This window comes from Phasianus colchicus, chromosome 25, assembly GCF_987193195.1.
Source record: "Phasianus colchicus chromosome 25, bPhaCol1.hap1.1, whole genome shotgun sequence".
Classification (NCBI taxonomy): domain Eukaryota; kingdom Metazoa; phylum Chordata; class Aves; order Galliformes; family Phasianidae; genus Phasianus; species Phasianus colchicus.
The window spans coordinates 3,829,227-3,854,410 of record NC_143460.1 but is presented as its reverse complement, the minus strand read 5'-3'; the positions used below and the strand labels follow the sequence as shown (position 1 = coordinate 3,854,410).

Below are 25,184 nucleotides of genomic sequence, written 5' to 3'. Positions count from 1 at the left end.
GGAGGTTTATCATGTTTGTTTTAAGACCAATTGCAACATCTTCAAGTGGCTGAAACTGTATGAAGTCAGGCCCAGCTCTGGGCTAATGGGGCTCTGCTTTGGGATAGAACCATTGCACAAGGACAGGCTCTGTCCTCTGGTTTTCCATTTGGGAATTAGAATCCTCAGGTGGGCGTTCTACCGAATTTTGTACATTGCTTCAATCAATGAAGGGGAGCCTGGGCACAGAGCCCAGCACTGGGGCTGGGAAACCTCTGACATGAAGTATGGCAGTGTAGGGTCACAACGGAGTGAGGGCACAGCTCAGTTCAGTCTGGTTTCTGTACAGTCTCCATGCTCAAAGCGCTCCGCCGGGATGAGCTGGTGCCACTGACCACATAGGAACTCACTGAGTCACACAAGGCAAATATTTTTCCCTTTGATTTTCACCCTGAGAAAAAATCTAGAGCTGACCTTGTTAATGCCACGCATTACAAACCTCCCCCCATCCTTTATCACGTTTCGGCTGTGGGGTAGAGTTACCAGCTTAGCACCTCTGCTGGCTCCTGCCAGCATCCTGCCTGGCACCCGGCCACTCCATTGAGTCTCCAGGTCTTCCTGGAGCCTTCCTGGACACCCAAATCTCTTGCATTGCCCCGATCATCCCAGGCATCCCGATCCCAGGAGCTGCTCTGCACACACAGCAGTGGGAAGCAGCTGCATTCCCCGACCACCCAGCACACAGCTTGGGAATGACCCCAAGATTGAGTCCGGGTGACTCTGGTTAGTTCAGAAAGGACAACAATCCAAATCTTGGGGAGCTGTGTGTGGTCTGTAGCTGCAGCAAACACCCTGCTGTTCTCCATCCCCTTGAGCTGGAGTCCATTATCTCCAAAACAGCCCTTTTCTCCCTGCTTCTCCGTCTTCCAGTCCACATCTGAACCACATCTGGCCATTGCAAGCAGGGTGAGCTGCAGCTGGAGTGATGCACAGCTTATGGCTGGGTGCTGCACCCCATGGGTGATGCTGGGCTGTGATCTCACTGCAGACAGGCAGCAGCACAGCCAGCTGTGAGATGGGGCCTTTGCCTGTCTGCTTTGAGGGCACAGATAAAGAGAACGTGAGGGAGGAAATAGTTAATGCCCCTCATCTCCGAATATTAAGGGACAAATCCTCTCCCCGGCTTGGTGCCCAAATAAACAGGCTGAGAGCATTGCGTAAGGAGGGGGATGGGAACACCTCTGCATGCCTTGCTGGAGCCTGGCAGGTGAACTGCAGAGCTGGGGCCCCTGCACCCCCAGCACCCCGTGCTCAGACTATGCTCAGGTTTCACACTGCCCTGCTGCCTCCTGCACACAGCAGGCGCACGGTGTGCTGACACTGATGTCACAGCCATGGGTGGGCATTGATTGCTTGGCTGGGAACAGTGATGCTGTTGCAAAGGGAAAGGTGAGGGTGATGCTGGGCATGGCTCCTGCAGGAGTGAGTCTGGAAGATGCAGGAGGCACTGATGTGGAGACCTCCATAGGTGGGCACAATGCAGGGTGCATGCTGGGGACACCAGAGAGGCATCACTCCATGTTCTGACAGCTCGTGATGCAGCACGGAACGTGGCATGGGATGGTGGCAGGAGGTGGCTGCAGCCATCAGGCTGTCCTGCCCCAGCCCTGGGTTGTGTCCCAGTGCAGCTGCTGGAAGGTGCCCTATCAGGAGCTGAGCTATGCTCAAAGTGCAGCAGGTGCAGCTCCCTTCGGGCTCCCTCTGCTGACAGCTGCTCCACCAAGGCCATGCTGCTGTGTGCCCTGGGTGACTTCACCCCAAAATTTGCACAGGAAAAAAAAAAAGCCAACCATCAACCCCCAAAAGCTTCCTCCTCCCAGATCCTGATGCAGTGCTTTGCAACCTCGGACCCCTCCCTGTGCTGTCAGAACACTTTGCAACCAGATGTAGAAATGCAAAGGAAATATTTAATTTTCTTAGGGGGAAAAAAATAATAATTAAAAAATCCCTGACAAAGTGCTTTACAGAGGATCCTCACCAACGAGGTGGGAAAAACAGAAGGCATTTTACAGAGGGTGTTTGTGTGAGTGGGGGAAACTGAGGCACAGTGCGGTGATGGGTGCAGCAGCCGAGCCTGGGGGGGATGCAGTGCTCTCAGAGCTGTGTGCCACCCAGCAGCCCCACTCCTCTCCTGGGAGCAGCTGTGAGTGCTGGGGGTCTGTGCATGGTGAAGGCTGCAGTCACCCAGAGATGCTCTGAAGGATGTCCCATGCCCCAAAGGCACTGCCCAGCATCCTGGCACCGTTACTGTAGGGACGCTGGCACCGCAGGGACACCCCTGCTTGGGTGCCAGGTGGATGGAGAACAGAGCTCACCAGGTGTCACTGTGCTTCGGTGGCTGATTTGGGAGAGCAGATCCAAGCAGCAGGATCTGGGTGCACAGCCCAGCCTGGGCACATCAGGAGGTGACCGACCATCCCATATCCAGGCCTGGCAGAGTCCTGGCACAGCCAGGGGACACGGAGCCCCAGGCAGGATCCCAGCATTGGCATCACAGCCCCGGGGTGCTTGGGATGCTCAGCCACGTGTGTAGATCACAGCACAGCCCTGGTGCTGGACTCAGCAGCATCTCTTGGTGGGTTTGTCTTCAGGAGTGAGCTTGATGGAGTTGGTTAAATAACTCTCGTAAATCCCTTTATACTGGAAAAAGAAAAACAACGAAACAACACAGAGAAAGGAAGTGATGAGCGGAGCTGCCTCAGCCTGAGCACAAGCAGATGAATGTGAGCCAAGGAGAAAGCAGCGCAGGCTCGCTCCCAATTTGCGGTTAAGGACAAAATCCAGGCAAAAGGCATTCGGCTCCGAGCGGAGCCACCGCCCCAATGGGGACACGGGGACACGAAGGACGGCCGCTAGAGGACAGTGGTGGCACACCGTGAGCAGATCGACAGCGATTCTTGCTCCTTCCCGACTTGTTAGAGACGGCTGCACGGAGCAGGCAGTGCTCACCGTGGTCAGGGCTTGTTTGGCGAGCGTCTCGAAAGCTTCTGCCACGTTGATGTTGTTCTTGGCGCTGACTTCGAAGTAAGGGATGTCTTTTTCCTTGCACCAGGCGGAGGCAATTTCTTTGGACACCTGCAGGAAGGCATCCATGTCACAACCCTGCATGGGCACTGCCTGCTGTCCCCATGCTTCCCACCAGCCCTACCTGCCGGTCACAGAGGTCTATTTTGTTCCCCAACACGACCATGGGGAAATCGTGATCCCTTGGGATGACCTTCTCCAGAAAATCATCTCTCCAGTTGTCCAGGGACTCAAAGGACTCCCTGTCTGTCACATCGAAGGCCAGCATGCATCCATCAGAGCCCTTGTAGAAAGTCGACACCATGGACCGGAATCTCTCCTGTCCCCCCGTGTCCCAGATCTAGGGCAGAGAAAGGCATGGGCACACCAGCAGGCATTTGGGGACATGGGTGTCATGGATGCAGGGCAGCAGGGTGCCTCACCTGCAGCTTCAGGGGGGTTTTGTCCACTGCGATGACCTTGGTCAGGATGCTGGCGCCCAGCGTGGTGCGATAATCTTCATAAAAGGTCTGGTGCACATATTGGTGCAGGAGGGAGGTTTTGCCCACACTGGTGGGATGGAAGGGACACAGGTGAGGGCTGTGAGCTGCAGAGCCAGGCTTGAGGGGTTGGGTGCAGCCAGCATGAGGGCTGTGCACCCATAGGTTCACGGGATGGGGCATGCGTGGGGTTCCCCCATTGCTTGCCCTGCATGGACAGCATGGAGTTTGGCAGCACAGGATTTTGAGGAAGGAAGAATTTTGCATTGCTTAAAAGCACAGAGAGACTCAGCAGCCCCAGGGATCCGTGTGGCTCCTTACCCCAGAGCTCCTATGATAATGATCTTCAGATCCACCTTTTTGCTGGCGTCCATGGATGGGCCCTGAGGGACAAGGAGAGTCACACACTGAGTGCTGGCAAAGAGACAACCTTGGTGAGATCCAGTGCTGGAGGTGCAGGAGCAGCTGTCGGCCCCTGTAGCCCCTCCCTGCTCCCTCCCAGCACCACAGAATGTGAACTGAGCTGTGCCAGGAGCAATGCTGGGAGCATAACCCCCTGTGCCAGCCCAGCCCACATCACCACCTGGGACTGCTCCCCATTGCCGCAGCACGCCTGGACATGCTGCCATGTGAAAGCCTGCCGTGAGAAACCTCCCAGCCTTTCTGTCTCCTTCTGAAGTGCAGTTCCCTCCCCATAAACCTGACAAACAGGGAGGGGGGAATTGCATTTACAAAAGGAGATCGCGGCTGGGTGGCATTGCCTGGCTGCTCCAAGCACTTCAGGAGCGCTCTGAAAGGCAGGAGCTTGTGGGGGAGATGTGACCTCGGTGACAGCTTCAGTCCTGGTTAATAATCACTGCTGAGGGCAATGCCCGTGTCAGGGACTTGAGCCCTTTGCTGCCTCTTTTGCACCTGTAAGAAGAGCCCGAAACAGGAGCTGGGGTTTTGCTTTGGATTTCTGCATAGTCCCATGCGAGCCCTGAGCACCGCAGCACCCCTCCCCAGCAGGGACAGCGCGCAGTGCCATCCCTCCTCCCCGCACCGCAGCGCCAGCCCCGCTCTGTCAGAAAAACCCTTGAAGCCCTGGAAGCACTCACTAATCCCTGCATTTTTTCCCGATGCGTTGTCCGGCTCCGCGCAGCTCTCCATACACAGGGCGTGAGCCGCACGCTTCCCCCGCCAGGACGAATCGCCCACCCGGATCCCAACTTTCCCACGCACCCCATCCACGATGCTCACCGAACCCCGTGCCGAAACTCACCCAGCCCTCCCTGTCCCCTCGCCAGCCTTCCCAGGGCCGGCAGTTCTACACCCCGCCCCAAAGCTTTGCACCGAAGGGGTCTGAATTTTGCGCACCCACCTTTTGGGGCATCGTCCGCTGGGGCCGGAGGTGCTGAGCTCTTTTGGGAAGAGCGAGAGGAGGAGCAGGAAACGGCGTTGGCCCCAGCGTTGGTTCCTTCTGCTCGAGGGAGGGCGGCTGCTTTCCCCCGCGCCGTGACATCAGCACGAAGGGGCCGGGAGCTGCGGGGCGGGCGGTGGTGCTGCGGGGCTGGGCTGAATTCTGGCGTTCAGCATCGCTCTATTTGCACGGGAACCAGCACGGACTTTGCTCGGTTGCTCTGCTGAGCAGCGCGGTGGGTTTGGAAGAAGCGGGGGCTGCAACGGTCCGTTCCCCCATCTAAGGGGCTCTTTGCGGCTGCGTCTCCTTTCGCAGGCGAGGTCTGGAGCAGCAGCGTTCGCAGCCCTGCTGGCCGTGCCGTGTTCACGCTCAGCCAGCGCCCACATGAGCGCTGCCATCCCATGCACAGAAGATGGGGACGATGACATTAGGAGCTCTACGCTCAGATTCGGCGGCAGCTCCTGGAGCAGAACGCGTGCAGCACACGAGGAGGATTTTATTGCTTTCCTCGCTCAGCAAAACAGATCTACTGAGCGGGGGGAGCACAGCTGCTCCCAAGCACTGAGACATCTCCCCATGGGCATCGGGACCCAGTGTGAGGTGTGTGCTGCAGAGACATCACAAGAACCCCCAATGCCACGGCTGCAGAGCTGTGCTTGGCAGTAGGAGCAGTGCTCGGGGAGTGATGCAGGCATGGAGGGGCAGATCCTGAACGTTTGCCAGGGGTGCAGAAGAATTCAGAGCTTCCCCACCCTCTTTTGTGAACCCCCAGGCTCCCTCACCATGAACAGCAGCCACAGGCTGCTGCATTTCTGCTGCCTGCGCTCATTTTTTGCTTTGCTTGTTGGCTGTCCCCAGCACCAGGTCACAGCCCAGCAGTGACTCATGCTCAGCAAGGCTGGAGCTTGCAGCCTCACGTGCTCTCTGTCAGAGGACAGCCCTGAACCTGCTCTCCCTTCTATCTGCAGAAGCTCCTTGTGGGATCCAAGAGATGGCTGTGCTCAGCAGGACAAACTCTCCTCCTCCTTCCCAGGTGTAATTTTGGGACCTGTCTGGCCAGAAACTCTGCCTTTCCCCCACAGGGCAGGCAGAGGGAGGGGTGGGGAGGGTGGGAGAAGCACCTGAGCTACCAGCCTGCGCGCAGCTCTCTGTTTGGTGGATGGCACTCACACACCCAGAGCAGCTCTCTCCTGCCTTCTCCTGGTCCCTATTTGCAGCCTTTTGGTTCTGCTGCTTCACTTTTGCCCTTGCAGGATGACTCTGTGGTGTCTGTTGCCCCAGATCTGTCTGTCCTCCTCCTCCCCATGTGCCCATCAGCCTGGCAATGGGTGATGCTCACCGATCAGATGATCCCCGTGTCTCCATGTCACCAGAGATGGGCTGTGTGGTTGCATTACCACAGCTGATGCCCACTTCTGCTTTTGTGCAGGAAGGCCCAGACCCATCAGAAGCCCAGCCTGGGCTGGTGGTAGCTCTGCTTTTGCGTGGTTTCTGACGAAAATGGATTTTCCTGGGCTCCTGCTCTCGTCACCACTCTAAGAGCAGCTGGGGCAATCTTTGTGCAGTGCCAAGCAATGCTGCAGGCTGATGCTGTGACAGCTCCCTTGGCTGCTCAGCAGCTCCTGAAACCACAGCTACAGTCCTGCTTGCTTCACCCGTAGTCAGCAATTCCAAGGGCAAAGTGTGGGAGTTTGTGCCCTATGGCAAGGAGGAAGGGCTTGCAGCTGGGAAACAATGAGGCACAGGATGGCTGCATGCAGAGGAGAGGCTCACGTGGGCAATGAGAGGACAAGTCATTCTCTGCAGCAAGCAGAATGAAGGAAGGGGAAGAAAGTAAAAAGTATCCCGAAGTATTCTCTATGAATCGTGCAGCTACTCCTGCTCTCCAGGGTCAAAGGGAGATCCCTGCTGAGATATTGCTGGGGCAACATCCCCTGAGCATCAGCTGGGTGCTGAGAGCTGTGGACCTCTATCCACCTCTGCTGTCTTCCCCCTCTCTGAAGCCCACCAAGGGGGCATGGGATGCTCTGGGATCCCAGGAGCAGATGGCACTGGAAGGGTGATCCTGGATAGGTCCAGGCAGTGCCACCATCATTTAGGGACACCGTGTGGTCCCTCGCTGTGCTGGATGCCCCCCCCCACCCATGGCCGTGGTGATGGACAGGTCCTGCAATGCTCAGCAGCACCGTGGTGTGCAAAGCGTTAAGCTGTCAGGAGCTGCAGGAGGAGAGCAGACCTTTGTCCAGCTGCCCCTGCACCTTATCTGCACAGTGCCTGGGTGAAGCACAGCGAAAGGTGATGTCAATACAGCAAACAGTTACAGAAACCATATGCTGGTCAGCAGCACAATCAGTGTTTCGATGTAAGGCAGATATTTCCTTTTGTGGCAAACAGAAATCCAAAGCCTCAGTGTTTGCTTCCAGCTCTGAGCTTTGCAGTGACCATTCAGCTCTGCTCTGGAATCGCTGCAGGGGGACCTGGGCACCCCAACCCAGCCTTGCTCTGAGCTCAGCCCCGCAGCAGCAAGGAAAGCTGTGCAGAGCCATGGATAAAAATAACCCTTCCCTGCACTTCCCCATGTGCTCAGGATGCATCATGCATGAGCCAGCATGCATCACCCGCATCCCTTGCATTGTCAGCAATCACATGCCCTGCAGTGGCTCCCGGGGAGGGATGCAGCTCCCTGAGACCCCCGCAGCCCCCAACCCACTGTGCTGGCTGCAGAGATTTGGCAGCATGCAGCTCTGTGCCTTCGTGCACCCACAAACCACAGTCCTTTGAGAGCGCCTCGGGGGTTTGAAGGAAAACCTGCTGGAAATCACCTGCTGTGCGGGGAGTTTTGTGGCACAGAAAGAGCCGTGGGGTTGCTTTGCTCTCATAATGATCTCCTTGTTCGTTGGTGGCAGCTCAGCCTGCTGAAGCCGTGCATTTTGTTCTCTGCCCTCCCAACCCCTGCCCTGCCCAGATTCACCTCCCGGGGATTTCTGAGCAAATTTTCCACTTCTTCCACTGCAGAAATCCCAGTGACAGACCAAATGAACAGCACGGTGTCCTCCTACAGCTCACTCCAGCACAGTAAGCACTGAGGGTGCATGGGGAGGAAGACCCAGGCCGGGGCAATAGAGACTTGCAGTATCACTGCTTTAGGAATGGCACCACTCCGGGTTCTGTTTTACCAAAGCCTTTATTGAGCCGTGTTCAAAAAAATGACAATCTGCAGGGCGTGCTCCTCAGGGCTGCCCAAGGCGTTTTGTCTGCACTCCTCGGCACGGAGTGAACCTCTGTGTGCTCTGCACTCCCCAGCTTGGGGGCTTCTTCTCCATCCCCATGGCACTGAGCAGCTCCTGCCCCACTCGTGGCCACGGCCGCAGCCCGGCGGCTCCACTTCCCTCCCACCCCATAGGACTCACAGCCCTAAGGGGCAGCGGGTGCGAAGCCCACCCGGTTATTTCCACGGTCGAAGACGGAATAATACTGTCGGATGAAAACGTCACCCAAAATCCAGAGGGGTCCAGCAGGAGGGGGGACATCCATACCCTGGAAGCCACTGAAGCAGATGTCCATGCCGTCACTTTGGTCCTGCAGGGAGAAGAGCGATGTTGGGGTCAACACAAGAGCACACAGAAGGAGAAGGAAGGGGGATTTGGGGTCCTGGGAACACAGAAGGTGGGAGTTGTGGGTACCATAAGGGTGTAGGCTTGGGCAGAGAGCACGTAGGGGATCCCGTTGATGGTGAAGGTGACGATGGGCATCGAGCTCAGTCGGCTGCAGTCCACGACGTACTGCAAGAAAATGGGGATGGCTCACATGCCAGCACTGTGCGTTCCTCTTCCCCCACCCACCACCTTGGCTGTGGTCCCCTGACTTTAGCACATGGATAGCAATGAATGCAGAGATCTTTGCTGTGATGGGAATGCCTCAGTGCCACAACACACAGTGCTACCCTCCTTTGGGTATCCCTTGAAGCACTCCTCCCAGCAGTGCCCATCCCCAGGGCTTTGCCCCTGCTCTCCTCCCTCTCTCTCACCTCACCATCCATAGGTGTGGCACCAATATATCTTTGCATCTCCTTTATGTCCTTGGTGGGACCAGTGAGCAGCGACGTGCCGGTGTCCACGATGGCCTGGCAGCCATTGGCACAGAAAGCCACCGTCCCCCCTATCTGCACGCTGCGGGAAGGTGCAAGAGATGGGGAGAACTGGGGGATGACTGGGAAGGACCCCAAGCCCCCACGCTGCCCAGCCCCACTCACTTGTCCAGCTGGATCTGCCAGTAGCCCTGCACTGTGACTGGCACCCAGTGCAGGGTGCCCAGGAAGTGGGAGGGATCAAAGCCCCCAAAGAGCACTTCTCCACCCAGGGAGGAGTCCGGATTCCTGGGGGAAGGAGGGGGATGTGAGATATTTATTTTCCTTTTCCATCTTAAAAAAATGTGGGTTGATACCCGCATGCTTCCCACAGATGCTCAGGGTTTTAGCCTCACTCTGGTACGGTCTGAGCTCTGTGATGCTCAGCATGCTACCGAAAAGCCTCCTTGCCATCCTGTTGCAGCAGCACCTGCTGCTCCCTAAAAGCAACACCTGCACCAGAGCAACACCCCGCAGCAGAACCACATCCTTACGCGCTCATATAGACAGAGAAGATGGGCAGTTCCACCAGATCTTGGGCCATCATGTTGTCAAAGACAGGGGTGACCCCATCCACGGCCAGCGAGGGGTACGCCAGCCCCAGGATCCCATCAAATTCCGAATCCTGGAAGGCTTTTCCCGGCTCACTCACGCTCTCTGCAAAGGGCTGGTTGCGCACGGTCATGCCTTCCACCTGTGGGATGGACGGGGCTCATTGATGGCTCTGGGACATCCCATGTCGTGACTCAGAGGATCTGAATATCACTCACAGTGACTTGATCAGAGCCAATGATGCCAGTCAGGCTGCCGGTCCCGTACTGGATGGAGATGGGGAGGCCCAAGGGCTGGTAGGTGCTGGAGCGTGATGGCTGGAAGCGGGCGTGCTCGGCTGGGGAGAGAGCAGTTTGCCAGAAAAGTGGGCATGCAGGGGTGCTTTGGAGGGCTTTGCTGGGGGGGAAGGGTGAGCTTGTGCAGTATTTAATGAGAGCTGATGATCACCAGTGCTGTTCCCAGTGCGCAGACAGCGATTCTTGCAGCCCATCACTGCAGGCTGTGCTGTTTCTGGCTTCGTTCCCCAACTCCTTTGTGCTTTGCAAGGCATTGCTGCGTGATGTGCTGCAGTGCTGGGAGCTCAAACAAGCACAGCACTTGTCCCCAGCCCAACCCTGGGCACCCAGCCCAGCACTGTGGTCTCTGTGCCTGCCTTGTTCCTGCCACTCAGCTCCTCGCTGACCATCCGCATTATGTGCTATAATCTCTCCTTGTTTGCTTAAAGGCCCTCCCATAAGAATGGCCCAAAGAGCCCGGCTGATATCTCCCACGGGCTGATGGTACCGGGTCCTGCTGGTGTGATTGCTGCCAAGCAAATAAACCCACGCTGCTCCTATCCCCACTGCACCCCATGCAGAGTGCAAACACTGCACCTCTTGCATCCTGCTGCTGCTCTGACCCCATGGCCCCACTGGGAGCTACTTTGCACAGTCCGACTGGTTCAGGGATCCCCTACTCACTGCAGGCTTTGCTGGTGCAGTAGATGGATGGCACCCAGAGGTTGGAGGAGCCCGTGTCAAATATCACTGTGAAGTTCTGGGGTGGGGTCCCGATGGAAATCTGCCCGAAGTACTCCATCTGGGAAAGGTAGAGCAGAGGCTGCTGTTGCTCACTGGCATCACAAAGCACCCTGGCAGAGGGGCTGTGTGTGAGGTGAATAGGGATCAGTGTGAGGATGGCTGCATTGTGAAGCGTTTGTCTGCCTGGGCTGCACTGTGCAGAGGGAATAGAAAAGCCAAATATTTAAGGAACAGAAGTGTAAGCTGAAAATAAAGGCAGGATGGTGGCTGTGGACACGAGCCTCTTCCTGAAGGGTTGCAAGGTAGGGTCCCCTTATACTCCCCACCATAGAGATGCAAACAATACATGGGGCTCTGGAGACCCCCTTTGCCCCTGTCTGTGCATCCCCTGTGCAGAGGCCTTCTCTACTGCTGCAGATGGAGGGGAATTTGGCTTCCTGGGCCTGGGTGGTAGCACAGAGCAGGCAGGGGGAGGGCTGGCAATGAACACGCTGCCTTGTTTGTGCTCAGCATCATCTGCAGGAACAAAAGGAGCAGCCGGGTGCAGGCAGCCACCATCCCAGGCATGCTGCAGCTCGTTCCTTGAGCAGGAGCAGATTTATTTGAGAAGGATTTGGGCATTCAGGAGCACTCATGCAGCACAGCAACCTTTCAGTGCGCTCAGGGGCTGCCACCACCTCCACTGCACTTACATCCAGGTAGTTGATGAGGGGCTCGTTGGCTTCTCCGAAGAGCGAGCAATCCTGGGTGTACTGCACCATGTCGAGCCTGTGGGCCTTCCAGAACTGGGAGAGCTGCCCACGGTCCCGCAGTGACTTCCGCAGGGAGCGGTGCCGCGTCAGGGTCACCCTGCAGAGCACGGATCCGCATCACTGCACGGGCACAGGGCACGGGATGCTGCAGCCCCTGTGCCCCTGCACCCACCCCGAGCATCTCCCAGTGCTGATGCAGCCCTCAGCTGCGTCCTCACCTCCCAGTGCCTGTATGGGAGATAGCAGCAGTGCCCTTTCCCCGGGAACCCCTCAGCACCCTGCAGTCCCCTTTACCTCTTCAAGCCGCTGCATGGGGCGAGGCAGAGCACGGCGAGGAGGAGGAGGAGGAGGAGGAGAAGGCTGTGCATGGCGGCGGTGCAGGGCTGCACGGCGAGGTGGTTCTTATACCAACAGGTACACCCTCGCCCCGCGCTATCAGCGATAACGCCCCTCTCCGTGTCAACACTGGGCTTTGGCTGTGGCAATGAATCACTGGGCACCTCTCGGTCAGGTCAGAACGTCGGGCTGCTGGGGAGGCGAGGGGCTGGGCCGTGTGGGGCTGTGTATGGGGTGGGCAGTGGGGGGCTTTTTTCTTTCCTAACCCTTTTTTTTTTCCGCTAGGGCTGCAGGAAGGGGATGTTCAGATGGTGCCGAGCTGCCTCGAAAAGGCAAAGAGCTCTTTAGCCTTGATGAGCTGCTCAGGAATCTGCAGCTTTGCTTTTTGTCGTGGAAGCGCAGGCTTTGGCAAGAAGCTGCTTTGCTTTAGGAACGGTTACACGTTGCCTTACAGCCACTCATGCGTTCTTCCTCAGTGGTTTCTGTTTCACGCTGGACAGCCATCTCATTAAGCATCTGAGAATGCAAATAAAGGATGCTAATGAACAAACACAGCTCCTATCTGCTGCTGAGGCTTTGTCTTCCTCTGGTTGTTTCCCATGTTTGTGGCCCTGCAGTGACTGATGATGGATGCCACAAGGAGAGGTGTGAGCAGCACTCACGTTATTAACAGCGTTTCTACCCTTAGCGCAGCGCTAATCAATTTCCCATTTATCGCGGTTAGACTGTTTTATTTAATCTTATTTAATTAATGGCAAAGCAATCGGCTCTGAGGGGTCCATAAATGCACGGCAGCCACCTGGAACGCTCTGTACTGGGATGGATGGAGGTGGTTCTGCTAACACTGGGCTGGATCCCAGGCCAGGAGCAGATCTGCTGTGTGTCCCCACGTCCCTGCACCCAGGCTGGCAGCTGCACCCTTTGCACTGAGCAGCCCTTGCACAAAGTCATCCCTATCATATTTAAGACACTGTTTCATATACCTTTCCCTACAGTTCCATGCATCCTCCCTCCTTGTCCCAGTAATACGTGGGACATAAAGGATTAGAAAAAAAGCAAACCTTCCTATAAGGAAAATAACTGCAGCAGGGGGAGGATCAGCCAAATGCCATCCGAGGAGGCACAGCAGCACATCCACTGCTCCAGATGTGCCTTATCCATTGGAAATCCCATAATAAACCCCTCCTGTACTCAGGCTGTGTGGGGAGCGTGAGCTGAGTGCTGGACGTTTGGTACTGGAAAAGATTCCTTCTTGGGTCAGAGCTGGAATGGCCACAGGGAGCAGGGATGCGCTGTGGATGGGAAGCGACCTCCCCTCAGCTCCATTTATGGCACCTGACTCATTACAAGAAAACTGCTCTCAGTTTTAGCTCTCAGGCTAAAAATAGGTTATCTGCATTCTTTTTTTTCTTTGTATTTCCTTTCCTTCAGCCACTTCCACTATTAGCAATGGGTGATTCACATCATACCCGAGCATCACCTTCTGAAAAGCCTTTTTCCTCTGATTATCAAATCCATCTCCCACCTGCTAATCTGTTTGCATATCACAGAAAGAGTAAAATCCTGTAACAGCAGCACTGAAAAAAAATAAATATTTTTATTTCAGAGGGCGATAAACAACCAAACTCCACCTAAATATTTACCCACAGCAACAGCAGCTGATGGGTGAAGGCTGAGACCCAATGAAATCACCCAACAGCTCTTGGGAGCCCAGCTCAACCTCCTCACCTGGTGGTGATGGGGCTCTTGGGGGGCTCACACGGAGCATTTACCCCTCTGTAACCCAGAGTGTGCCTTGCTTGCAGTGGACCAACATTGTCTCCCTGCATTAGAGCTGCCCATGGGAGCACATGGTGCAGTTGGGTGGTGGGAGCTGTGTGGGGCTGCATCTTTCCCAGCCTAGGGCCCAACTTACAGCAGAGAAACACCCCAAAATATTTAAATGAGTGCATGCAAGCGTCATGGAACCCAGTGCCATCACTTCTGGGGGCAAAGCGAGACCGCATCCGGAGCCCAGTCAGTCAGCACTGCTGTACCAGCTGCAGGCAAACATCCCCCCAAAATGCTCCAGAAACATCCCTGACATCTGCAGAACATACCATCCATCTGCTCTGTGCCCTGAAGGCAGGACGGACGCACGGAGGTCTCCGCACCCCAGGTAACACCCAATGGGCACCCAACGCGCCGCGCTCGGTGTGGTGCTGGGCAGCACAGGGCTGTGCTGGGGCTGTGCTGTGCTCTGCGCTGTGCTGAGCTCTAGTGCTAAAACTGAGCTCCCAGGTCAGGCAGGAATAGGTTTGAAGTCATTTGGGGCAACGCCGTGGGTTTGCTTACCTTCAGATTGAGCGTCGACATCTTGTATTCGCAGCTCAACCAGCCAAGCGCTCTACAAACCTTGAGTGCAATGGGGCATCTTGCTATAGGTGGGGTTAATAGACTGGGGGTGGGCAGGAGGGGGCTCACAACCCCTGAGACACAAAAAAAAGTACATGTGCTGCAGCCCTTATCTGCAAAATAGGTATTTCAAGGCGCATCTGTGCGTTAATCTCTTCCATCTCAGTGCACCCCAGCAAAGAAGCTGCCTGCTGCTGGTGTTTGGGTTTGGGTCCTGCTTTGCTGTTTCCTTCTAAGCAGTTCACTTCTCAGATTGCTATCTGCTGCTGCAGCATCTCCTGCACCAAAATAGGAAATGAGCCGCTCGAACGACGGCCATTTGAGGAGGATATCTGGGGAGAGCTCAGATCAATGAGGGAAGGGGAAAATCCTGGTAAGGCATGGACTCCTAGCTCAGCAGGTGCCCAAGGTTGGGTAAGTGGAATGGTGCAGGAAAACGATGATATTCTGATGCTTTACTCTTGGGATTTTGGCCCAAGGGATGGATAGGGCCTTCGCTCTGTCGATCTGCATTTATCACTCACATCATTATGGCTCCTTTAATCACCATCTCTAAGCTTTAGCTGAAGATACCTCTGCATGAAAACCGAGGGCACTTTTTTGCGAGTGAGCACTGATGAAATGAAAGCTCTTGATTGCTGTCCTTCATTATAAATCCTCAAGCAGTACAGCCAAAAATCCCAAGCCAAGGAGCCCGCTTCAGGCACACGTATTATCTGATGTGCTTTAAGTCCTGTCAGCTTCAGCAGGATTGAGGCTCTCGCCTACAATGAAATCCGAGGTGTTTCAAGCACAGTTAAAGGGAAGTGCACTCCTCCATTTGCAATGGGATTTGAGCAAATGATTTCCTGCAGCACTTGGAAAATCCTCTCCCAGGTGCCCAGCGGGCGGCAGTGAAGCATCAAGCACAGCTTTGCCTTTTGGTTACTTTCTTCTACGATTTATTTTTGTCTCCAGATGAGAGTTATTGAGTATTTTTTTGCAGATTAAAAGGAAAAAAAAAAAAAAAAAGTGAAGAAATGTGGAAGAGGATTAAAGCAAGGAGGATGCATTGCAGCTGGCGGTGATGGGGCTGTTATCAGCCCCGAAGCTCCGTGCTGGGAGCAGATAGAGCTGAGGGGATAAGGGCAGAGGGAAGGCAGAGCATAGGGGTGTGTGGGGCTGCCCATGTCTGTCTGTCTGTCTGTCTCCAGGAACCCCGGGGACGTTGCTGGCACCACACTGACGACGGAGATGGAGCGCTGTGAGTGGTGAGTGCTGGGGTACAGCTGGGGGTTGGGGTCTGGGCTGGAGGTCGGTGGGAGCCTTCTGCATCACTGCTGCTTGGGGTTTTCAAAATCCCTTCTTGGGATGGGACCTCTGAAAGAAGGGTGTGGAGCGTGGGGAGTTAAGAATAAAAAACAAAACTAAAAGCTCTGCCGGCAAACTTTGGGATGAACAGGTTTGGAGGCCCTGTCAGCCAAAGCGGTGCCAAAAGATTTAAAATAATTCTGGTATTTCTTTCATTTGGGCAAAATCCTTTTCTCCCATTCAGGTGGGTTCCTGTCGCCACCTCAGCTGTGACCCTGCTGCTCAGTGCTCTGCTCCTGCTGCTGCTTTACATCATGCTCAGCAGGAAAATAGGTAACGCACCGAACTGAGCTCCTCCATCAGCCCTCAGCTCATAGAGGGGAAGGGATCTGCCCAAAGCTTCAGCACCCCCATCCCCGAGGCACCTCCAGCACCTTGTCCAGCCCTGGTTCTCTCTCCTGCTATGGGGCACTGGGTCTGGGCACCCCTACACCCCTCAGACCCCCCTGCTCAGCACCGATGTGGGGCCGCATTGATCGCAGCACAGCAGAGCAGCCGTGCACAGTGATGGTGTTGCACAGCCTAGGATGCCATGCTGTTCCAAAAACATTTTGTTTTTATTGCTCCAGTTAGAAGAGCAGTGGGGAAACAATGACAGAATCAATTTGCAGTATCAGAATCCGGATGGAGCTGTGATTTCCAGCAGGAAAAGAAACGCTGCCCACATCTGCGCACAATGCGTGCTCTGCCGGGCCTGTGGGTCAAAGCAGATCTGAACTCATACATGGGAAGGGTCCCCGATGTGCTGATTTGACTTTGGAGTCTGGCATCGCGGAGAACAGGGAGCACATTTCATCAGCTCAGTAATTGAATTGACAGATATTTGCCCACTCCAATACAAAATAATAATTGCTGCTGTGCTACCCGCACCGAGCTGGCTTTGGGGAGGGGGGATGAGCTGTGCAGGAAGCTGCAGGGGAACCGGGGAGAAAAAGCACCCAAATGGCCTTGGGGGGATGTGGGGGGGGGCCTGCAGCTGGCTTAGAGCTGCAGCAAAGGGCTGACCCCCTCCCCTCCCCTATTGCAGACAGGCATTGCTGCAGCGCACAGGTGAAAAGTGGTCCCACAGCACAGCCCCAGCAACCACCTGTCTCTTCAGCTGGAGGGGAAGGGGTGCAACAACCAAACTACACGGGTAAGGGGGATCCTGCAGCACGGCCACGCGTTGCTTTGTGCTTTGTGCTTTGTGCTTTGTGCAGTGCTTACATAGAGCTGCTCAGTGCAGCTCCTCCGGGTGCCAACGCGGAGCAGGCAGTCTGCAGCCATGCACTGTGAGCAGCAGCTGCGTGCATTTTGGGCCTTTCCTGCTCCTTGTGGGCAATGCTCGTGGGCAGGGGGATGGATGGGGTGGGATCACACTTTGCCATCTGCATTTTCGCTTTTCACTTTCGTCTGTGTGAGCATTATGGGCTGAGAGCATTCCCATGAGTGTGTCACTGCTAACGGTGGGGAGCACAGAGGCAGCCGTTTGTGCTGCTCACACTGTTCTCTAATGGCTTTTTCTCCCTCATTACACATTTCTGGGATACACGTCCTGTTTAGAAGGCAGCAGCGAGACGTCTTCAGAGACCTCAGAGGACTCAGACAGCAGCTCTCTGCACCCGCAGGTACGGAGCTGTGCTCCATAGGCAGAGCTCTGCCAAAAGCAATCACAGCTGCTACAGCCGTGGCAGCACGGGGAAGGCAAACACATCGAGATGTATTAAAACAACCAGTGGTACAACTGTAGGTGTTGTCCCCTGCCCCATGCAGTGCTGCCATAGGGATGTCCCCATGGGTGATGGGGGTGCCAGGGTGTTTCAGTTCCAGGACGCAGCCACCCTGAGGTGCTGCTGTCTGACCCAACACTGTGCCTGTTCCCCTAGGAAAGGAAAACCTGCTCAAAGGAAGACCTCAACTACACATCCGTGCTGTTTCCAGGAAAAGGCCGTGGATCAGGCCCTGATAGGAACTACGAGAACATAAAGATCGGCGCTGATTACGTCAACGTGGACCCAAAAAAGAAGAAAGCAGATTTTTGGACCTGCTCCAGCCCTGTGGCATCCAAATCCATCGAATACACAGAGGTGAAGCTGTGAAACTCCCTGGGGTCCCACAGCAGCCACCGCTCTGTGCCCAGGTCAGTGCTGGCACAGGGCTGCTGCCATTCCCTGTGATGGTGCAGCTCCCCCCAGGGATCTCTCGGGGTCGGAGGCTGTGGGTGTGGGGTGATGTGGGGCTGCCCCACACCTCCCTGTGGGGAAACGCTCCTTCTCAGACTGCCACAAGCTCTGCACATGTGTGTGTGAACGCCGTTTTCTCATCCTGTGAAAGCAAAAGCTCCCCCAGCGGGATGTGGGTAAGAGAGGGAAATGCAATCATTTCCAAAACATCTCTCCATTGGGCTGACATATCCTGTGAATAATGCTTCCTTTGCTGATCGCTGTCATAAAAACCTTTTAAATATGCTCCATCCACCGGCTTCACCCTTCCTGCCCTCACACTGAGCCCTCCACCCTGCACCCCATTTTCCTTTGATGCTAAGCCCCCTCAGGGCCTCATCATAGCCCATCACCTGGCACTGGGGTGGGCACTATGGGCATTGCCTCTTCCAGCTGCTGGAGATCACTGGGGCTCTAAATCTGCTTTGTGGGATGTGGGAGAAGCAGGATGGGACAGTGGCATCTGTGCATGAGTAAATCACTGCATTGCATTTTCCCTGCCTCCCACCTTTTGCTTTCCCTGCAGCAAACGTGTGGGGTGCAGGAGGTGATCTTCCCCACCCGAGCTGTGAGTGTGGCTCCCACCTCAGTTGCAGCTCGGTGTGACTGACCATGGCTCACCTGGGATGCTGCAGGGACAGCAGGAAGAAATCCCATTGCCTCCAGGTCCTGTGCCCTGCAGATGCTCTGCTCCTCGCTAAATAAGACAAAAGAAGCAGCAGCAGCGATTTGAGAACGGTTCTTTAATGTGCAGCAGCTGTTCAGCAGTGCAGAGCAGCAGCGTGCAATGGCTGCTGACTGCAGGAAGAAGAAACCTGGTGGGAGGGAGGCAGGGTCTGCTTGGGTGAGCTGGAGGTGGGCCAGGGCTCTTGCAGGCATCTCCTCAGTGGTGTCCGTGCTGCATTTGGGGTGCTTGTACTACTGCACTGCAGTGCTGCAGAGGGGAAATACCTGGTGTAGTGCAATGCTGCAGAGAGCAATGCAATGCAATGCAATGCAATGCAATGCAATGGTTGTGTCTGCTGCAGCCCTGGGGACATGTGCAGACCCACAGGTCACAGGGAAGCCGTTCGCATTGGCTGCTCCACCTGCAAAGCCATGAGGCTGGGAGACAGGCAATATGACTGCAAGGAGCTCTCGAGCAGATGTGGCTGCAATGCCTCCTGCTGTGCTCAGACTGCTTTGCTGGCAGCTGTGAAACACCCAAAACTCTCGTAAAAGGGACTCTCCTAAAAGATGTGCTGATGCAGCATCCCCCATCAGATGCCTGGGTAACAAGAGGGGAGCAGGGTGGTGGATGGGGATGCATCATAGTGCACGGAGAGGTGAAAGCTGCACATGGTGGTGGGCTGCCTCCATCTCCTGATGCACACAGCAGACGCAGCGCATGCAGGAGCAAAAGGAGGCTGGTGATACATTCTGGGTTAAGCACGCAGCTCCTGGTGAAACGCAATGCTACCAGGTGGGGAGACAATCCTGCACTGCCATTGTCCACGATGTCACAGCAGCACCACAGCCTACAGCGTGCCCGATTCGGTCACCGCTTCCTCCTCGGGGGGGCTGAGGTTGGTGCCACTGCCCCTTTGCAGGGGGATGCCAGCACTGAGGCCGTGGCTGAGGATGGTGGTCCTCCTGCTGCACAGGCTGCCAGCCGAGCCCTGCCTGCGTGGTGCAGATTTGGGGCAGCCCCATAGGGCCAGGCAGCGTGCTGCATCCTGCAGCAGGCGCCCGCTGAAGAACATGTAGATGCAGGGGTTGCAGCAGCTGCTGAGGCTGGCCAGCAGCATGGTGATGGTGAAGGCTGCGTCGGAGGACTCTGGGGAGGCAAAAGGGGGGGGGTGTAAACCTCCACTGGAGTGGGCTCAGGGTGAAGGGGGCTCAGCGTGCAGTGCTCGGGGCTTCTGGGAGGTTCTCTGTGGCTTCAGTGCTAAAAATTCCCTCTTGTTCCATTCCCATCCCATTGCTGGGGTGGCAGCTGGCAGCTTTCAGACCCGCTGCTTCCCTCAGTCTGCTGCCAGAGCACCTCCCAGAGGGCTGGCAGGCTGGGTAATGCCTCGAGCGGGCCAGAAGAGATACTGAAATTAAAAACGTATAAAATGAAATCCCAAATCAGCTTCTCCAAGCTCTGCAGCTGGCTCAGCAAAAGCCCAATGGGCACTCGATGCTATGTGCAAAAGAGCAGTGATCCCTCTGGAGGGAGGAGGGGTAAGCTGCACAGATAAAACTCTCCCTGCAGCCACATGGGAGCACAGCAGCTCCTGAAATGAACTCCCAAATGAGGGGAGAGACACATGGCAAAGTGTTTGCGTAACAACTTGATGCCTCCCTACAGCTGCTGGTCAGAAGTCATTGGTTTTTAATGGGTCTGATGGAGAAAAGCAATGGTTTGGCTCCGCAGAGATGCTATCGGGGAGTTAAGCAGTGCTTTGCCAAAAATAAAAAAAGAAATAGGAGAAAATAAGTGGGCTCCTGCTTGTTAAAAACACAAAGGGCTCATCCCCACCACTACTCACCATCATCAGGAGCATCCTCGTCCCACACCGACCACATCTGCATGCTGAAGAAGGGAGCCCAGCAGGCAACGTAAGCCACCACGATGACAAATGTCATCTTCACCGTGCGGATCTTGGCGCGGGAGATGGTGCGCACGCTGCTGACACGCGAGGGCTGCCCGGAGTGGCACTGTGTGCCCTTCTGACTGCAGCACGGAGCGTTGGGGGAGGCTGCAAGGAGCCCTCCTGCCACGGGGACACAGCTCTGCGTTTTGCCTTTGAGGTTCTTGCAGATCTCACGGCAGATGAGGCTGTAGCAGGCGGTGAGGATGCCGACGGGCAGGAGGAAGATGCACAGCGTGGTCCAGGTGATGTAGGCACGGGCGCCCCATGGGTACCCAAAGTCAGCCCAACAATCCAGCACCCCTGAGCCCGGCCTCACCTCCCGTAGGGAAAAGATGAAGAGCTGAGGGGTGCTGAGCAGGCAGCTGAGCATCCATGCAGCCCCAACCATGGCGCAGGGCTGGCGGCTGGGCTGGCGCAGGGCGCGCAGCGGGTGGCACACAGCCACGTAGCGATCCAGGGTCATGGCCATCAGCATGTAGGTGGAGGCGAACATGCTGAGCACCTGCAGGTATTTCACCAGCTTACAGAGCAGATTGGACCCTACAAAGCGGTATGTCACCTCCCACAGCATCTGAGGCAGCACCTGGAACAACGCGACGCCCAGGTCGCTGAGTGCCAGGTGCAGCACAAAAAGGTGCATGCGGCTCAGTTTCCTCCCAGGGCGGCACACAGCCAGCAGCACGGCCAGGTTGCCCACCGTGGCCACCAGCAGGATGGCTGCCAGCACCCCCACCTCTGCCCTGGCCAGCTGTTCATCCCGGCCCTGCAGCAGGGTCCGGTTGGGGGTCTCCAATGGGGGCTGAGAGCTCTGCAGCTCTGTGCTGTGCGTGGTCTGACTGCTGTGAGAGCTGTTCCAGTCCCAGCCCGGCTCCATCCCACTCCTCTGCGTGTCCCCCAGCACTGTGGCTGGTTGTCACCTCTGTGTCCCTGTGCACCCACTCGGCGTGGGTTTCCTGTAGGAGTGCAGCAGTCCCGGCTCAGTCTTTGATCTGGGCTGCACTGAGCATTCCTAAATCCTTAAATCTCCCTGCACGGCTCATTTTGCAATCCACCTCTATCCCTCAATTGAGAGAAAGCTCCTCTTTGTCGCTTCCTTTTAGTGCGGTGACAACAATAGAGGCTGCATCCCTTTGGCCTTTTCCCTCCAGGAGCAGGCAGGACATCAGGGAACCAAGCACACAAAATCCCTGCAGTGAGCACTGCGGGCAGGGTTTTATAGTGGGATCCCCCCTCCCTGCTGCCTCCAGCTGCTGCGTTGCTGCAATCAGAGCTGTGATCCCAGGCTCTGAGGATCTGTGCTGCTCCCTCCCCCCCCGCAGCCCCTCTTCATTGAACTCCACCAATATATTTTACATATCCACGTGCGTTCCACGTTTGTTTTGCAACACTGAAGCTTTGGTTTTCCCCTCCCGGCTGTTGATTTACGCCAAGAAGAAATAGAGATATGCATCTGTTTGTGGAGTTATTACTTTTCGGGGGAAATACAGCAGCAAACACAAGGAGTGCATTGGGAGAGGCTTCTTCCCAGCAGCTCCCTGCCCCACATTGATGGCTGTGTGCACGGCTCTGCCCCACTGGGTGTGATATCACCATTCAGAGGCAATTATTTGCCGAGTAAAGATTTGCAGATCACTTCTAATAACCATAAATGAGCACAGTTTGTGTCTAATTAAAAGACATTCATCCTTCTAAGAGACCCTACGGGTATAAGCTACCTATCATAGGAAAGAGCCTCTGTGAGTTGGTGGCAGGAGGTGTTTTGGGGAATAATGCAATTTGCTGTGGTTGTGATCAGACAGCTGCTTTGCTGGGAGATTAATAGAGGGCAATGCAAAAAAAAAAAAAAACAACAAAAAACAACCAGCCCACAAATCAATAAAAAGCAAAGCTGAAGGCAGAGGTGGAAGGGCTGATCCTGTGCAGGTGAAGCTGCACTTCAGCATTTTGAGGCCACACTCAGCTCTCACTGCCACCATTTGGAGCAGTTCTCTCTGCACTGGGGCTGCTGCTCCAGATTTGTGTGTTCAGCAGCAGGGAGAATCCCCCTGCAAAGGTGCCTATGGGAAAGCAGAGCTCATCCACTGAAGGAAAACGAGCCTTGGAAGATAGATGTGCATTTTCTATAGGGAAAGATCATCATGGAAAAGGGAAATTTCTCAAGCAGAAGGATTGAAAAACAAACTCATTGGCTCCCATTGGTTTCCTGCACTTTTCTGAACACGCTGCTGGTGTTTCCAGGTTGTGTTTCAGCCAAACCAGAGCTGCTCCTTCTGCAACAGCAGTGCAGTGCAGCTCCTTGTTTGCACAGCAGCCCAGAGCACAACAGCTGGCAGCACAGGCTGAGCAGGGATGCACAGTGCATGGCATCCACCCGCAATACACGTCCTCCTGCTCCACCTGAGGTCCTGGCCGTGCTGCAGCTGTGAGTTCAGAATGGCCACAACTCAGGAATTGCTCACCCAGAGCTGTGCAGGAGCCCTGGGGCTGAGTGTTGAGCAGCACACAGCTGTGCCCTCACCCACACCACCCCCAGCTGCAGCCACTTGAAGCCATTTCCCAACCATCAGCCCTCAGGAGCAGATTTTGGTGTGGGCTGGTGGTAGAACTGTGCTTTGCTGGTGCTGCTCCTGTGAGCGTGGTTTGCTTCCCAGCAAAGGAAGGAAGCACAGGGGGCCATGGGGAGCCCCAGTGCTCTGCGTGTTGCTGGGTGCTGCTGCAGCACTCTGCATTTCCTCATTCCTCCTGGGTGTGACGCTGAGATACTGGCCCGTGAAACTCAATTTGTAAGTCCTTAATGTTGCATTTGTCAAGGTAGAACCGTGTCACAGAGTCAATTTTTGGCAGCTGGTGGCATCAATATGACACGGAGCAGAGCATGTGAAATGTACGCCGTGTTCCTGCACCCTATGGCACAGAGGGGGGAGTTGAAGAGTAATTCAACCTCTTGGCTTTGTAGCTGGTTCCTTCGTTTTGTAGGTAGTTAATTAATAGGGGAAAAAAATGAAGGAATGAAGGTTGTTGGCTTGGGTTTAAGCACTGCCTTGGCTCGCTTCTCAAAACAAATCTTTTCCTTGGGGTGTGTGATGGGGTTAATCTCGTGTTGCTGACAGCACAAAGCGTGCTCAGGTTGTCTTTTGTCTTGAGTATTTAAAGACTAAAATGCCTTTTGCAGCTCAGGGCAGGAGGGGTAGATCTGCTGGTGTCACACTTGTGTGAATGCTGTAGGGTGGGTGGTGTTGCAGTGGGTTGGGATGGCTGTGGGTCGGCTGCCTGGGGCAGGAAGGAGAGCTGGTCCTCTAAAACCAAAATTAGGTCCTCTAAAGCCTCCAAAATTAGGCTCCACGTTTTCCTTCCGCCCCTGAAGATCCCCCTGCTGTGGGTTCTCAATCCTTACAACCCCAGCTTGGCTGTGCCATTGATTGCAGCCTGTGCTTCTTCTCAGGCCTGGGGAGCTGCAAACCAAAAAACGTGACATCATTGCTTCTGGTTGCTCGCAGTGTTTGTGAAGAGCTTTCAGAGAAGTGCCCACGTGGTGCTCCTCTTATCAGGGCACCGAATGTCTCTGTGCTGTAGTCATCAGAGGATGTGATTGCACCCATCGAGGGCAGGGCTGGGATTGGGCAGACCCAGCTCAGCACCTTCCTGCAGACCTCTGTGCAGTTGGGCAACAGTCAGCTGTGGCACAACCCTGGGGTGCTGCAGGCAGGAGCTGCTGTGATTTGAAAGCAATGAGAAACCAGATGCTCTCCCATCAGCCTCCCCTTCTTCCCCCGCTCCGTTTCCTCTTTCAGAGTTGTTTTGCATTTTTCGCCCTTTAATTAAAACCCGTGATGCTGCTTCGTATTGGAGAGCATCCAATAAATATGCTGAACAGGTCGTAATGGAAAGCTGTGCTCTGGGGTCAGGGCAGGGCTGGGTTTGGTGCCCATCTGCAGAGCAGCAATGGGAAAGCACAGAAGGATGGGAGAGGGCCAAAGCACATCGCATGCAGCTGGAATCCTTTCCTTGAATATATTTGTTTTCTATTTAACTTCTAAAGCAAAGAGTGAGGGGTGACCCTGGAGTGGTGGATGGCACCAGGGGGTTTCCATTCAATGAAATGAACGCAGCCCTGGGGCTATGGCAGCTGATAGCTCCATTATTGTTTGCTCTTTCTGCTGTACCTTTTAATTGGACACATGTGTGTGGAAGCAGTTAACTGACCTACAACAAGAGCCTGAGGGCAAATAGAAGCTATGCACCTTCAGGAGGGCAGATAGCTTGTTTGCCAGCCCTGCGTTCTCCTGCTGGTCCCTGTGTGCTCACAGGGGGGTTCAGAGCAATGGGAGCTGCAAAGTGCTTCAATTTCCTTCATCTCCTTCTGCTGTTATCACCATTAGCATTTAAAAACCAGACCCAGGCAGAGGGCAAACAACCTTAAATCAATAATAAAAAAACACACAAGATTACATTTCGAGGCTGGAAGCCGATGGTTTGGGATGGGTGTTTTTCTCTCTTTCATTTATTTATGTTGTTTTCCCCCCTCCTGATGCCACTGTAGAACATCTCCATGCTGAAGTCCCACTGTAACCAGGTGGGACAGGACCCAAATTTTGCTCTATGCAGTGGGAATCTGATCTGGGCGTGTGATTTCCCTACTCTGCAGCCTGTAGGGGTGGGAGGTATTTCTTCCATGAGAAACCCTGCTAGCAAACCTGCATCCATGGGACGGGCAGCTCCAGCACCTGCAGTGAATCTGGGGCTGCAATGGGCATTGGAATGGAGCTCTGATACAGAATAAAGAGAGCAGAGGCTTTAGGATGTGTTTAATTCAGTGTAAGGAGACAACCGAGACCCTCTCCATGACCCCAGGCTCACTCTCTGCTGTTTTCCCTTCTCTCCCAATGTAAACACTG

The 25,184-nt window shown here is 55.1% G+C and overlaps 4 protein-coding genes across 8 annotated transcripts; 1 reads left to right on the top strand and 3 right to left on the bottom strand.

The window, feature by feature from the left end:
• Positions 1–1,926: 1,926 nt before the first annotated feature.
• Positions 1,927–5,352, bottom strand: RAB7B (RAB7B, member RAS oncogene family). Its single transcript, XM_031605862.2, has 6 exons — positions 4,903–5,352; positions 3,864–3,925; positions 3,486–3,612; positions 3,188–3,403; positions 2,989–3,114; positions 1,927–2,679 (listed from the first exon to the last, which is right to left on the bottom strand). Exons 1-6 carry the CDS (start codon positions 5,041–5,043, stop codon positions 2,599–2,601), a joined length of 753 nt encoding a protein of 250 aa, XP_031461722.1. The 5' UTR covers positions 5,044–5,352; the 3' UTR covers positions 1,927–2,598.
• A 2,396-nt stretch (positions 5,353–7,748) lies between these two features.
• CTSE (cathepsin E) lies at positions 7,749–14,136 on the bottom strand. The gene is made up of 10 exons (XM_090124569.1): positions 14,061–14,136; positions 11,685–12,242; positions 11,331–11,487; positions 10,579–10,696; positions 9,838–9,956; positions 9,562–9,761; positions 9,194–9,316; positions 8,969–9,110; positions 8,625–8,723; positions 7,749–8,520 (listed from the first exon to the last, which is right to left on the bottom strand). Exons 2-10 carry the CDS (start codon positions 11,756–11,758, stop codon positions 8,356–8,358), a joined length of 1,197 nt encoding a protein of 398 aa, XP_089980695.1. The 5' UTR covers positions 11,759–12,242; positions 14,061–14,136; the 3' UTR covers positions 7,749–8,355.
• RHEX (regulator of hemoglobinization and erythroid cell expansion) lies at positions 13,696–20,469 on the top strand. 5 transcript variants are annotated; one of them, XM_031605928.2, is made up of 6 exons: positions 13,696–13,884; positions 15,314–15,370; positions 15,655–15,743; positions 16,498–16,605; positions 17,013–17,077; positions 17,336–20,469. In XM_031605928.2, exons 2-6 carry the CDS (start codon positions 15,354–15,356, stop codon positions 17,546–17,548), a joined length of 492 nt encoding a protein of 163 aa, XP_031461788.2. In that variant the 5' UTR covers positions 13,696–13,884; positions 15,314–15,353; the 3' UTR covers positions 17,549–20,469. The 5 variants fall into 5 exon arrangements, with proteins under 5 accessions (XP_031461788.2, XP_089980694.1, XP_089980693.1 ...); XM_090124568.1 differs by lacking the exon at positions 13,696–13,884 and adding an exon at positions 13,891–14,534; XM_090124567.1 differs by lacking the exon at positions 13,696–13,884 and having other exon boundaries at positions 14,542–15,370; positions 17,336–17,589; positions 18,198–20,469.
• Positions 19,189–21,180, bottom strand: AVPR1B (arginine vasopressin receptor 1B). The gene is made up of 2 exons (XM_031605926.2): positions 20,185–21,180; positions 19,189–19,487 (listed from the first exon to the last, which is right to left on the bottom strand). Exons 1-2 carry the CDS (start codon positions 21,161–21,163, stop codon positions 19,189–19,191), a joined length of 1,278 nt encoding a protein of 425 aa, XP_031461786.2. The 5' UTR covers positions 21,164–21,180.
• Positions 21,181–25,184: the final 4,004 nt, after the last annotated feature.

What these genes read in the sequence shown, in the direction of transcription:
- RHEX (XM_090124567.1), top strand. Translation starts at nt 15,288, where the DNA reads ATGTCTGTCTGTCTGTCTGTCTCCAGGAACCCCGGGGACGTTGCTGGC. An exon ending in GAGATGGAGCGCTGTGAGTG is followed by an intron (nt 15,371 to 15,654) that starts GTGAGTGCTGGG and finishes TCTCCCATTCAG; the next exon opens with GTGGGTTCCTGTCGCCACCT. An exon ending in GCAACAACCAAACTACACGG is followed by an intron (nt 16,606 to 17,012) that starts GTAAGGGGGATC and finishes CGTCCTGTTTAG; the next exon opens with AAGGCAGCAGCGAGACGTCT.
- CTSE (XM_090124569.1), bottom strand. Translation starts at nt 11,758, where the DNA reads ATGCACAGCCTTCTCCTCCTCCTCCTCCTCCTCCTCGCCGTGCTCTGC. An exon ending in CCATGCAGCGGCTTGAAGAG is followed by an intron (nt 11,488 to 11,684) that starts GTAAAGGGGACT and finishes CGTGCTCTGCAG; the next exon opens with GGTGACCCTGACGCGGCACC. An exon ending in TGGCAGATCCAGCTGGACAA is followed by an intron (nt 9,111 to 9,193) that starts GTGAGTGGGGCT and finishes ACCTTCCCGCAG; the next exon opens with CGTGCAGATAGGGGGGACGG.
- RAB7B (XM_031605862.2), bottom strand. Translation starts at nt 5,043, where the DNA reads ATGTCACGGCGCGGGGGAAAGCAGCCGCCCTCCCTCGAGCAGAAGGAA. An exon ending in ATTATCATAGGAGCTCTGGG is followed by an intron (nt 3,613 to 3,863) that starts GTAAGGAGCCAC and finishes CCATCCCACCAG; the next exon opens with TGTGGGCAAAACCTCCCTCC. An exon ending in TAGACCTCTGTGACCGGCAG is followed by an intron (nt 3,115 to 3,187) that starts GTAGGGCTGGTG and finishes GCCTTCCTGCAG; the next exon opens with GTGTCCAAAGAAATTGCCTC.
- AVPR1B (XM_031605926.2), bottom strand. Translation starts at nt 21,163, where the DNA reads ATGGAGCCGGGCTGGGACTGGAACAGCTCTCACAGCAGTCAGACCACG. An exon ending in CGAGGATGCTCCTGATGATG is followed by an intron (nt 19,488 to 20,184) that starts GTGAGTAGTGGT and finishes TTGCCTCCCCAG; the next exon opens with AGTCCTCCGACGCAGCCTTC.